This window comes from Silurus aristotelis (assembly GCF_946808225.1).
Source record: "Silurus aristotelis genome assembly, chromosome: 11".
NCBI classification, from domain to species: Eukaryota; Metazoa; Chordata; class Actinopteri; order Siluriformes; family Siluridae; genus Silurus; species Silurus aristotelis.
Window position 1 is genome coordinate 27739871 of NC_139584.1, and position 13872 is coordinate 27753742.

The 13872-nt window shown below is 37.5% G+C and overlaps 1 protein-coding gene across 3 annotated transcripts; it reads left to right on the forward strand.

The window, feature by feature from the left end:
- The first annotated feature begins 889 nt into the window (after positions 1 to 889).
- LOC310733155 (carbonic anhydrase 2-like) lies at positions 890 to 9458 on the forward strand. Of its 3 annotated transcripts, none has more exons than XM_083554159.1 (8): positions 890 to 1017; positions 2229 to 2267; positions 2504 to 2677; positions 3501 to 3646; positions 3808 to 3900; positions 4376 to 4442; positions 4527 to 4681; positions 8406 to 9458. In XM_083554159.1, exons 1-8 carry the CDS (start codon positions 960 to 962, stop codon positions 8619 to 8621), a joined length of 948 nt encoding a protein of 315 aa, XP_083410285.1. In that variant the 5' UTR covers positions 890 to 959; the 3' UTR covers positions 8622 to 9458. The 3 variants fall into 3 exon arrangements, with proteins under 3 accessions (XP_083410285.1, XP_083410286.1, XP_083410287.1); XM_083554160.1 differs by lacking the exon at positions 8406 to 9458 and adding an exon at positions 5465 to 6422; XM_083554161.1 differs by lacking the exon at positions 8406 to 9458 and adding an exon at positions 5480 to 6421.
- The last annotated feature ends 4414 nt before the right edge of the window (positions 9459 to 13872 follow it).

Here is a 13872-nt window from a genome sequence, read left to right on the forward strand (position 1 = left end):
AAATTCTTAATTGTACTGTCACCTTCCTGTAGGCTGAAATTAGTTCAGGTATTCTTTGTTCAGCTTTCTAATTGACAAGATGTTTATTTCTGCAGATCTGCCACACTCTGGATTATTTTTAATTCCATTTTTTTATTGCTATAACTTCATCCCAGTGGACCATCATCTATAGAAAAACTCAAACTAGCCCAGCTAGATCTTAAAATCATACTACAAAAACATTTTCTTATGAGATAATATTTTTGCCCCATTCTGATATGAACATTTCCAGCTCCTGGCTCATATCTGCGATATTTTATGCATTTCACTGCTTGTACACTGGTGGTCTGATTCGATATTTTAAATATGTAGGTGTTATTTTTCAACAGGCAACACAAGGGGTTATCCAGATCTTTTATTATATCAACATGCATAAATGGAAAACAGCATTTTGATGTATATTGTGAAACATATAAGTAATATTTGCAGCCATTATGTGTGTTTCTTCTGGGTTTTTGGGTTTCCTCTGATGTTTCATTAAAATGTTATTAACATTTTAATAAGATTGAAATGACATCTCGGGGAGTGTTGGCTCCAGCGGTTAAGGCGCTGGGTTGCCGATCGGAAGGTCTGGGGTTCAAGCCCCGGTATCGCCAAGCTGCCACTCTTGGGCCCTTGAGCAAGGCCCTTAACCCGCTATGCTCCGGGGGTCCCTTACGAGGGAAATATCAAGGTCCGTGACGTCGGAGTGACGTGGGGCCGCCTTCCCGTGGGCTCACCACCTGCAGGGGGGACCGTAAGGGACGGTGCTGTGAGGATTGGGCAGCAGTCGAAGGCGGGGGCCTGCTTAGACTGCTGCCCCCGCGATCCGAATTACGGATAAGCGGGAGAAAATGAATGAATGAATGACATCTCTGTTGTCTAATGTTTAATAAGTGTGTAAATGAATTATTTGTTTATTTTTGCAGGAAGGGTCCTGGATGTCTGTTCTATTATTAATCCCAACATTAAGGGCTTCTGGAGTTTTGCCCTTCGAAGGTAATTTAGGTTTCTTCAACAGCAGGATTTGCTGGAAGTGCTACTGTATTCTTTTCACTCATTTTCAAAAACTGTCCTTAATTTTCTGTGTTTTCTGTCTGTCTTGTATGTTTCCTGTATGTCTTGTTCCCAAAACAGCATTATTTCACATAAATCTTAAATATCCATACTATAGCTATAAGGGGGTGTAACGGTACACAGAATTTACGGTTCGGTACATACCTCGGTTTTTAAGTGTGGGTTCGGTTCATCTTCAGTACGGTTAGGGGAGAAGAAATGCAAAACATAAAACTGATTGTAGTTTTTAATTGATGCAGTTTGTTATTAACAATAACATTTGTAATCGTCAACATTTGAACAGTTTATTTAATAAAAATTAAACAAAATGCCTGCTTGGTTAAATAAATATAATTATAATTATTATAATTTTATGAAAATTAAATATATAAAAATAGAATAAATCAAATTAATGCAATACACTTTATTATATGGATTAAATTCAGTAATTAAATAAATTGGCACAGACGCAATTGATTCAATAAAAAATAAATATATGGAATGTTTAAATGAAATACTTTACATTTTTTAGACCCAATTTGGGTTATACAGGTGTGTGTTTTTTTTTATATATTTAATTTAAAAAATGTAATTTAAAATAACTTCTCCTTATTTCGGTATATTTAAACAAATGTCTTCATTCCTTCCATCCTTCATTCATTCACTCCCTCGATATGTGGAATTGTCAGGATTTTCTTCTTTTAAGATAAATTTGATGTAAAAAGCTAAAGAATTCATAGGTTTAGCTAATAACCAGGACGTGGCAGCCATGTCACGCATGTGCAAAACAAATCTAATTTCCGGTGCGGAGCGAGTAGCCGCAGTGACACTGCACTAACTCTAGTTTCTTATTATTTCCCCGGCATTGTTTTGTATGTTTTCATATTATAAAATTTAATAATAATAAAAAATGAGTCCCTAAGGGGAAACTCGGATGTTCCGCACGTAAAAAGGATTGCGATCCAAAAGCCCTGTGCTGAAAAAAATCAGAACGAATGCATGTAAATTTAAACCCCTAATATCTAGTTTCAAACTGTTGAACCTGTTTAGAAATGTCGTATTTTGTCTTACATTTGTTGTTTCTGTATATTTATTTGCCTTTTTCTTTAACTGTATACACTGTGTCCACGTTATTTGTTTTATTTGTCTCCCAGTTCCACCCCTCAATTATTGCTACACAGAAGATGCATGTAGTAAGTCCCAACAACTGAAATCACATAATAATGACAATAATATTTGGCCTTATGATAAATCTTTCATTTGTGTAAAATGTTTGCATTTCACTGATTTTTTTCGCACTTAAAGTATTGAAATGGCAAGACCAGTTCCATTATTGTTTGCTTTAAATATGAGAGGCTAGATCAGAATTTCAGCTTTGGTTTTATTTTTTTATAAGGCCAATATTATTACGTCTGTTTTTATATGACAGGTCCGTATAAGTGGGTGAAAACGTTTCCCAGCTGCATTGCTACAGCGTCAGCACTGCAGTCTCCCATTGAACTGGAACATGTCGTTATTAAGAACGACTCCATCCATCCGCTGGAACTGCGAGGCTTCGATGTACCTCAAAGGTCATGGACTGTAGTTAATATCCGGGACACTGGTAAGCAGCACTGAGAGGAATAGTGACGTCATAATACAGTGATGGCAGGGGGACGTTAATTCAAGATTTAAGGTTTAAGATTTTTATCTGTCACAAACATAGTTATATGTTCACTTGCAGTGAAATAAAAACCCGATCGGCCGCTCAGAAATTGTGATTTAAGTAAAAGAGACTATAAATATAAAATATAAGAAAAAAAAAAAAAAAAAAAAAAATTTTAATATATGAGAAAATATGTATTAAATGATAGTTATTTATTTATTTACTATTTCTTAAAAAAACAACAAAAAAAACAGTAGTATACTGAATTTTAAAAGTACTTAAAAATTAAATGTAAAATCAATGCTCTGGCGTTTGTGAAGGTCACATTTTAAAATAAGATTCCATTTTCCAAGTTAAGTAAATGCTTTAAAAGTATTCATTACTATTTGTAATACATTTTTATTCTAAGTACATTTTTATTTGATCTCTTAACTGTAGTTAATAAACTGTGAACTAACATGAATGAGTTAAAGTTCGCATTCTCGCTTATTTAAACAAACAGCCGTGACTTCAGTGATTTGCCTCTAGAGGCCGCTCTCGTACTGAATAATAACTTTCTCAGCCGCTCCAGCACAGACGCAACCCGGAAAAACTATGGATTTATGCAGATAGTTCCAGCAATAAATTTTCAATGCCGATTAACCAGCAAAACCGATGAATCGGTCGACCTTTGAATAATATTATCATCAGTAAATGTTTCTATTGTAGAAATTATTTTGCTTAATGTTAAATCTTTCTTCAGATTCAAATACGTGATTGCCTTGTGTGTGTATGTTTTTAGTTGTTGTGAAGTTTCAAGCAGGGATGACTGTGAAAGGTGGCAGTATAAAGCATAATTATCGACTCATTGAGATGAGATTCCACTGGGGTTCGAAAGCCACCAACGGATCAGAGCATAAATTTAACAGTCGCAGGTTTCCTATGGAGGTGCACATACACACACTCTCGCACACACAAAAAGGCAGACTCGCACACTGAATGCCTGCTAATGAAATGTTCTAACCACTTACTTTTAATGGTGTATGAATAATTTACAGAAAACGCGATGGACATTGTGGTTGTAAATGTTTTTTTGTGTGTGTTTTTAGATGCAGATTGTGGGACTTGCGCCTGGATTCGCCAACGTGGATGCTGCTTCTTTAGTACAATCAGGCCTGCTTATGATTGGAGTCTTTATTGATGTAACATTCCTAATTGTATCTGTTTGACACACAGGCTGAAAGTTCTCATCAGAGAAATTAATTGTTGGTGTGTCTTTATTATGTAAATGAGCAATTGGTTTAAAAAGCCAAAGCAGATTAGATAAATGGATAGGTTCAGACTTTCAGAGGGACACAAAGAGAAATAGGCAGAGGCAGACAGCTGGGTACGGACAGCAGGAACAGACAGATAAGGAATGCAAGGTTAGGGAGGCGCAGACAAAATGGCACCGAAAGGCAGACAGAATAGCAGCATGAGTCATCTCATTCGTGAGAATGAAGGTTATGCATGATTAACCCATCAAAGAGGGGAGATTTTCTGGTGAAGTAAATGTATGCATTAAAAGAAACAGCAAGTATTCAAACATTGTGCAGTAAAGGGGCTTTAAATTTGGTGCCTCGAAGGTTGTAACCTAAAATTTTGCAGATTTCTTGTTTGCTCGTGTTCCCATTTCAGATCGCTTCTGATGAGAATATGGCTTTCAGAGCCATAGCTCATGCTGTGCTCAATGTCTCGTACCCAGGTGATTAGAAAAACTTTGTAACCCATACATCATTGTTAATCGTTCTCGCTTCACACTCTACCGGCTTCTCGTTTCATTTTCCAGGGGATTCAGTGAGCGTGACTCCTCCGGCATTGTCGCGTCTCCTTCCTGATAATTACAAATTCTATCAGTACTACGGAGGCCAGACAACCCCCCCCTGCCGGCAAACCGTGACTTGGATCGTGTACGAGAAGCCCATTTTCATCTCCAGAGAACAGGTAAAAACACAGACATCTAGCAGTGAAGAATCTCTTCACTTTGAATTAGTTGTTGTATAATTAATCATCTACAGAATATACCGGCAGAGTTAATTGTTAATTGTATAATCTCAGTGTAAGGGACGTGGCCCTAATCATCACATCTTTTTCAGGGGTGTAAAGAGTACCTGAGAATTATACTTGAGTAAAAGTATAGACTGCAAATCTTACTTCTGTTAAGTCATTCATTCTAATATGATTCAAGTAAAGCATTAGAGTATCAGTACTTAAGTATTTTATTTTTAGGCTCAAATATACACTAGTCCAAAAAAAGTAGTAAAAAAGCCTAAAACAGTTGATTTGTGAGGTTGTATTTCCTAAAATACAAATCAAATTGTGCACCTCGACACAACAGCCTTTTCAACATGACAGAATGAAACAATAATCAGTCAAAATTAATGAAACCCAGTCATTAAAAAACAAAAAAAGTATTAAAGAAATCTTTCAAAAAGGTATTTTCAATGAATACATTAAATTGCAGTATCATGAACCATTAGTATTAAGTGGACAAATTAAATGACGATGACAAGTTTGCCTCTTCTGCAGAATAAATAAACAAGTGAAGCTGCCATGCAAAATATAAATGGTAAGTCATTTTCAATCAAAAAAAATAGTGACATAATAAGTACATACATGCATACATGCATACATACATACATACATACATACATACATACATACATACATACATACATACATACATACATACATACATACATACATACATACACTGATCATAAACAGTATGAACTTCTTCAGCACTTTGAGCTACAGGAACTCGTCTGTTGGATCCGACCACACGGACCAGCCTTTGCTCCCCACATGTGTTAATTATCCTCAGCCGTCACGTCCTTGTCTCCAGTTCAACACTGTTTCTACCTTGAAGCACTTTTGATTGATACTGACTACTGACCAGCCCACAAGAGCTGCAGTTTTGGAGATGCTCTGACCCAGTCGTCTAGCCATCACAACTTTTGTCAAACTCGCACAAATCCTTGCCCATTTTTCCTGCTTCTAACACGTCAACTTTGACGACAAAATGTTCACTCGCTGCCTTATAAATATATCCACCCACTAACAGGTGCCTCATAATGTTATAATGTCATAATGTTTAAATATACTTTGTCTTTCATACTTTTACAATTCAGTCCTTAGTAAGTAATTTAATTATTTATGGAAGGAGTCTCCAGTGTCAGTGTTTGTAACAGTCACAGGAATATTTGTCCTTTTAACTCTTAAAGATAAATGTGGTAAGATAAGAAATAAACCGCTTGAGATGTTATATGAGAACAGAAATTTAATACTTTAATACAACACATTGCCATTTGATTGTACTGAAGTGTTTAATTAAATTAGTCATAGTTAGACATTAGCACACAGAGTTCTGTCTGGTTCGCATTGTGTGGCCCTGACATGTAATCTTAGTGCTTCTCGAATGTGTCCACGTTTGAACGATAAACAAACTCGTTCGTTTCTTTATATTTCTAAACAGCAGGTGATTGTAATTTGGTGCTAATAATCTGAATTGTGGCTAACTTGTAACTTCGGTACACCTTTTGTTAATTTTGTGTGTGTATATGTGTAATTTTAAGTGTGTTCTATGTATTGGATAAGTATCAATAATTGTTGTATAATACCAGGTATATTATGTGATATTATAAAAAGTAGAGGTCGACCGATTTATTGTCTTTTTTCCGGTTTCAAACTTTGTAGTTATTTTAAGTGTTTTGTTGTTGTTGTTGTTTATTCATTTTGGATGCAACTGTTTTTATTTATTTGGAGTGTTACCTTTTGTTTAACCCAGCCCTTAGGGTTGCACAAGTCGGTGCACTCTAAGTGCCGGTCCCAAGCCCGGATTAATGGGGAGGGTTGCATTAGGAAGGGCATCCAGCGTAAAACATGTGCCACATAAAATATGCGGATCATAAATCAGAATTTCATACCGGATCAGTCGAGCCCCGGGTTACCAACGACCGCCACAGGTATCGGCCAACAGGGTACCGGTGGAAATTGGGCTACTGTTGGCTGAAGGAGGATAAGGAAAGGAGAAGTGGAGGAGAGTGGAGGTTCGGGTTGGTACTTTAAATGTTGGTACTATGACTGGTAAAAGGAGAGAGGGAGCTGATATGGTGGAGAGGAGAAAGGTAGATATGTTGTGTGTTTAGGAGACCAAGTAGAAAGGGAGTAAGACCAGGAACATTGGAGGTGGCTTTAAACTGTTCTTTCATGGTGTGGATGGAAAAAGAAATGGTGTAGTGATGAACGTGAAGCTGGAATTTGAAGGTGTGATGATAAATGTCATCAGTGACAAGTAGGCTGTGATCAGACACAAGTGGGCTGTAAAATAGAGGAGAAGGAAAATTTCTGGATTGAGTTAGATGAAGTGGTAGAAGGTGTACCTAGGAAAGAAAGATGAGTGAATGGGGCAGACTTTAATGGGCATGTTGGTGAAGGGAACAGAGGTAATGAGGAGATGATGGGTAGGTATGGACTTAAGGAGAGGAATGTGGAAGGGCAGATGGTGGTAGATCTTGCTAAAAGGATGGAAAGGAAAGTGGTAAATACTTATTTTAAGAAGAAGGAGGAGCATAGAAAATGTGTTGGATGGAAATGGAAATGTGTTGACGAGCGAGGAGAGTGTGTTGAGAAGGTGGATGTTTTGAGCAGCTGATGAATTAGGAAAATGAGAGAGAGAGAGAATTCACAGGTTCAAATCCCACCAACGGGCTGTCGCTGCCCTTTAACCTCTTCTGCTCAGATGTAAGTCGCTCTGGATAAGCGTGTCTGCCAAATGACAAATGTAAATGCACCATGGATGGTCCCAAGCCCGGCTGCGAAAGGAGGAGAGTGGGTGTTAACTAAACTGCTATTTAAACTGCAAGTAAGCTATTAGGCTCTTTCAGACCAATGGTGGGGGAGGACTAAAAAAAAAAAAAAAGAATCTGTTCATCGGTTTATAAATCGTTTATCTGCAAGTACAATCCAACTTGGCTATCGGTAAAATTAATTCTGTCAACCTCTAATACAAAGTATTTTGGCAACCCAAGGCATATATTTTGTGTTATAGGATGTGATATTGAATGTGTTAGTTTAAAGGATAAGGACATTGGAACAGAAGGTTGTGAGTTCAAATCTCAGCCCCACCAAGCCACAACTTCTGGCTCCTGAGCAAGGCCTTTAACTCATTATCTGCTCAGCTGTGTGAATGTGATAAAGGTATAGTAAATATGCTTTATACTGGTCACATGTAACTACAGCACAGTGAAATTCATTCGCATATTCAATGGATGTTAGGAAGCTGGGGTCAGAGCAGGGTCAGGCGGGATACAGCGCCCCAGGAGCACAAAGGGTAAAGGGCTTTATTCAAAAGTGGCAGCTTGAAAATACAGAGGATTGAAACCCTTAACATTCGATCAGTAACCCAGAGTATTAATCACTGAGCAACCACTTCCACTTGTAAGTTGCACGGATAAAACAGTCTGCCAAATGTCATAAATTCATATGGTACACGTAATAGGTTGGTATTGTCAAATTCTGCAATGCTCCCTTAAGAACTGAAACTGTATCATAGTATTTGTTGGAAATCTTTTGTTTTACGCTCTAATTAATTATTTACTGGTTTATTAATTTGATTGCTTGTCAGAGATGACTGAAAATAACTCTTTTCAATTCCAATATGTTCCAGTATTTGCCGTTCATCACAAGTGTGTATTACTCGGATAGAAACGACACTGTGAAGAAGTTGTTGGTGGACAACTATCGTACCATCCAGCCCAGCTTGAATCGCCAAATCTTTGTCTCATCTGCAGTGAAGATAATCTCGGCGAGAGGGGCGGCTCAGAGCCAGCACACACTCCTCATCCACCTTTTCATCCTCACCAGCTCTCTTATAATGCATTAAACACTGTATGATGTCATAACAGGGCCAGTCAGCATTTTCAGTGATGATAACTGTTTTGTTGAGAATGTTTTGTGCAGCTTGATTAAACAAGGCAGGTACAAATGTGATGCTAGCTTTCATTAATACTAGAGCCTAATGAAAGTCGTATTATTAATGTAAAAGAATGTACAAGTCCTAGATTGCTGCTGAGGAACAGTGCACGTAGCAGAGACCTATTGCCTTATCATTGTGGCATTTGGTTACTAGTGATCTCTTTTCAAAAAAAAAGTTTTAGTTCAGTTCTGTGCAATATTTGTTTTATTGATAACTGGTTACAATTTAATGTTTGAGTTCTGTGTTTTGATTACCTAACACCTTTTTGTTTTCCATGGGTCTTGAAAATGTAGTCCAGAATGTGCCTTTTGAATTCTTTGCACATTCAAGCTTGTAATTTATCGTAAGCAGGCACCTAAAATCTAACTTACAGGAACCACAAGCTGAATGAAACTAAAGAGGTCCAGTAGATGTCACACTCTAGTCACAAGTATCAGAGGGATCAAAGTTATATTACATTGAACGTGTTTCGTGAATAGATTAAGTTGTTTTTTTCGTATGCAGCAATAATAGTGTTTGAGGTTTGACATGGTTTAATATTTAGTTATATACATTTTCAGTTTGTATTTTATTTGCTTTGGTTTAATTGATTGGTTTATCCAAGTTTATAAAAATATGAAAGTTTGAGTTTTTTGCATTAAATTATTATTCAGTTCATCTCCTGGTAGCCATCAAGTGATCGGCTTTAAATTTACTAAAATTATTAATGGAAATGTTGTGAAATAAAAGAATGCAGTCACATGATCCAAATGCTAACTTTATTATTTTTCTTGTGTAAAGGTCAAACTCCAGCTGATTACCAAAAGAGAAATGTGATGTGTATAAACCAGGCCTGATGAAAAAAAAATGTCATTCCTCATTTACAATTAATAAAGAAAGTGCTTGTTTATTCCTTTGTGAATTTGTGGTACACTAGTTGAATATCAATTCTATATTTTCTATTTGAACACACACCAATAAATCCACCAAAAAAAAAGAGTAAATATTCACTAGGAATCCTCTGAAAGAATTTAAACTAATATTTATTAGATGAGAAAATATAATAACCAATAGAAAAAAACTAATATATTATTAATAGAATAGCCTTTATTTGTCACATATACATTACAGCACAGTGAAATTTGTTTTTCGCATATCCCAGTTTTGCTTGGAAACTGGGGTCAGACATGATACGGTGCCCCTGGAGCACAGAGGGTTAAGGGCCTTGCTCAAGGGCCCAAGAGTGGCAGCTTGGCGATACCAGGGCTTGAACCCCCGACCTTCCGATCAGTACTCCAGCATCTTAACCACTGGAGCTGCCACTCCCCATAATAATTAATATTTCACTTTCAAAATGGTCTTGAAACCCAAACAGGCAAGTATGTATTTCATAGTAATGCCAAGCTTTTTGTGTGTGAAAATATGTACAGAGATGAAGGATGACATTAAAAAACAAGTTCAACGATTGTACTTATTAAGGTAGTTAATGCACAAGATAATGAAATGATTCTGGCTACAAGTTATACTCCAGTAAGTATTGGAGATGTTCATTTGGCAGTCCAGTCATATTGCATTAATCTTCTTCATCTTCAACTGTTTTGGCTTCTTTTTTTCCTGTCACCTTTTACAATTGTTGAATTTGGCAGATGCTCTTATCCAGAGCAACATATCTCACATATACAATTGAGCAAGTGAGTGTTAAGGGCCTTGCTCAAGGGCCCATGAGTCGGAGCTTGATCTTACTGTGATTTGAATTTACAATCTTCTGATCAGAAGTTGAACATTTTAAGAAGAGCTGCTACTTCTACCTTTTCAATCCTGGAATGAATGGATCCGCATAATAGCTACATGCATGAGGTTTTCCACCAACATTGATGCATGGAGTACATGGAGAATGGAGTTTCTCATTGACAGAGCTCACACTTTATCCTCTTTTTTGTCTTCCTCAGCTTGCTGTCTATCAGTTCCGGGATGGCTAAAACACACTTGCACCAATGCACAACTTTAGGATTGTTAACAAATGTTTAAACCCTTGTAAATGTGAAATTTGTTTCATGTTTTCTTGTTAATATCAGATCAAACAGTTTATTGCATTAAAAATAATTGAAAAACAAGACACCTTAATAATATATTAATTACAGACTGTTTGAAAAACTGCCAGTTTTACATGAACATTAAAAAAAAAACGTAGAAAAACTGAGAAATCTATACACCCTGTTTTAGATATATGGAAAAAAATTATTGTTCTTTTTTTTTAAATTTATTTATTTATTTATTTTTAATAAAAGCGTCAAAATTTATTCCAGTGTTTTGAAACCGTTATTGCAAAACAAACGCAATGAATTCTAACAATTTGATCCTTTTATTGAGAATTGCTTCCTATTTTGCAGAAAAACTTCACCTGTAATCAAGAAAAAACTACACAAAAGCCATTTTGATCACTGTAAGTATAGAAAATATGTCCCCAGACTTGTGCAGTCTATGATGTTTCCAAAAAAATACATTTCCAGCCTTATTTATCCAGACATCTTTTGAAACCAAAGCATTTGAATTGCAATGCCAGTCACCACAATTATATAATTATACAAAAAAATCCCAAAAGCATAAATAAAAATCTTAGTTATATTGTTTACAGATATAATAATTACGAATATAAGTACAAAAAGCGTTCTGATAACAAGTGCTTTGTTGATGGCAGGTATTTTCACGCTACAACGCTACTGGGAAAACACAGCTCTGGCAGCACATTGCATCATTATCACTAAACAATTAACATTAAGGGGCACTTCACAGTACACAAACATAAAGATCTCAAACACATCGAGCAATATATTTAGCGGTAGGCTGTTACAATACCAGTCTGTCCAGTCTTCAAGATTTAGAGGGCTTCAGGGGCTTTTTTGCATCATCTGTCTAGAGCTGATCTTCATGTAAACCTTTTGTCATTGATAGTAAAAAAGTTCTCAGATCCCTTCAATCTCATTGTCGTTTATTTGTATGCATCCATATGTAAGGCGTCTCTCGCCAGCATGGAGCATCTTGTTCTATTTTCTGGTCTTCTATATCCATTATTCTCTGTTGGCAGCTTCAGGTCTTATCTTCGAGTTTTAGTTAGACATGATGCAGATTTATATGCCCTTTTGGAACATCCTCACGAGGATTTTCTGATGAACGTTAAGCTGCAGGTTTGTTCACACGAGGTTTAGAGTGTACAGGCTTCTTAGCATGATGAGTAACCACAAGTGATGGAAGCAGAGGATCCAGAGTGGACACCGGTAAAGTGCCGTTCCCATTGCTCACAATTTCCTTGTTTCGGCTCCCCACAGGCTCGGACATGCAGCGAGGCCGGAATGCTTGTGGCGTGGAGGTCTTCGGAGCAACAGTGGTCAAGGTACGTCTCAGGATACGTCTTTTGGGTGCTCCTACAAGTGGAGGGACGGAAACAGGTGCGTTCGTGTCAGCATTGATCTGCTGTGAGGGTGTAAGGCGTGTCTCTAATTCTCTCAGCACTCTATCCGTGTTGCTCCGAGACTCCTGTCTAAGCAGATTTAACTCCTCGCCCAGATCCTTCCTCAGAATCTCTATGCTGTTAAGAACTTGCTGGAGAATAACCACACACTCATCTTTTTTGCATTCCTCGTTTGTTTGTTCATTTTCGCTTGTCTCCTCTTGAACTTCCAGGGTTTCCTGGAGGTCTGTCCTAGGTGATGTGTCCTCAGTACTTCCATTACCCACTTTGGTCCTGTCCAACTGCCTGGTGACCTGTTGCACCAGCTGAAGCATTCCCATCCTGTTCGCCTCGTGAACCGGCTGCCCTCGAATCTGATCTCTTACTAGACAAAAGACTGACTGCACTCTTCCTGGTTTGGTCTTGGAAGCAGGAATTTGACACTCACTGTCTTCTTGCACCTGGTCAGGTTTGAGGGCAAGAACATTTTCGTCTTTCTCAGCTCGCACTTTTTCCTCTCCTTCACCTTCTCCTCTGCTTTTATCCTCCTCTTCTGACTGATCAGGGATGGTTTTCAGTTCATTTTTAGCCATGCTTTTATGATGAGCCAATCTTTATTCTGATTTATTGAATCCTTTCTTCTCTGTATTTCTGCGTTGTTCACTGATGCTTTCGCTCTTCCCAAGTGCCTTTGTAATCGCGTAAAAAACGATGAGTAATCTAACAGGGACCAATTCCCCACAGATCTCCCAACTAGCCAACACCCTTCTCAGAAGCGTACATACTCTTCCCAAGGGAAATGCACCATTATGTACCATGCACTTAAACATCTTGTCCTCAAAAACAGACACACAAACCCACCTTTCAGCTTTAGATTCAGGATTTGAACCCTAGTAGACAGTGTCTACTCTGCATAGACATTGTGATCATTATCTTGTCTGCATCAGCAGGAACATGTGTGATTGATGGTTCATTAGTGAACAAGCAGAATCACTTCTCTACTGTTACACCATGTTCAAATGAGTGCACTCGACTGCACATAATGAAGTCCCATGATGCACGAGGGTGAGAATGCCTCTAGGAATAACAGTTGTGAGGAACAGGGAGAAGAAAAGACCCCAGGTGGAGCAGAATGGCATGTAAATAGAGACATTATAGATTATTAAACTGTGTATACAGTCTAAAAGTAAAAAAAAAAAGAAAAGAAGAAGAAGCCAAACCGCACACATATGGAGCTAAGAGTGGCGTGACTTGAGGTGGAGCTTGACTTTGAGAATGACTTTGCACTTTCTGTAATGTGTTCAATTCGATCCTTTAAAAGCGTCTTATTTTTAATAATCTGTGAAACTGTTTGCTTTAGTATAAAGCTAGGCCAGTCATCAATTTTCAGGTAACAGATTTAGGAACATTTGACAACATAGACAACTTAAGAACAACTCCTTGTATCCAAAGCCTGAATCGCATGTCTTTTATCTGGCATGTAGAAGCTAAGAGCTGAAAATCTAGCCAGCCAATAGGAAACCAGAACAGCTGCACCTCCTCTACTATCTGTGCTCCATATGGCCAAACAGCTGGATAACCTTAAAAACCTACGTAAAAGCTCTAATGAGGTAAAAGAGAGTTGCTGTGTTTCTTTGCTTCCAGTGTCCATATTCTTCTAATCAAAATACCATCGCTGTCTACACATTCTTTAAAAATGTATAGACTGAAAAAGCTTTTATATTTTTATAT

Coding starts and splice junctions, on each gene's coding strand:
- LOC310733155 (XM_083554159.1), top strand. CDS start 960: ATGTCTGTTCTATTATTAATCCCAACATTAAGGGCTTCTGGAGTTTTG. Junction 1,018..2,228: donor TGGAGTTTTGCCCTTCGAAG/GTAATTTAGGTT, acceptor TTTGTCTCCCAG/TTCCACCCCTCAATTATTGC. Junction 4,443..4,526: donor GCTCAATGTCTCGTACCCAG/GTGATTAGAAAA, acceptor TTCATTTTCCAG/GGGATTCAGTGAGCGTGACT.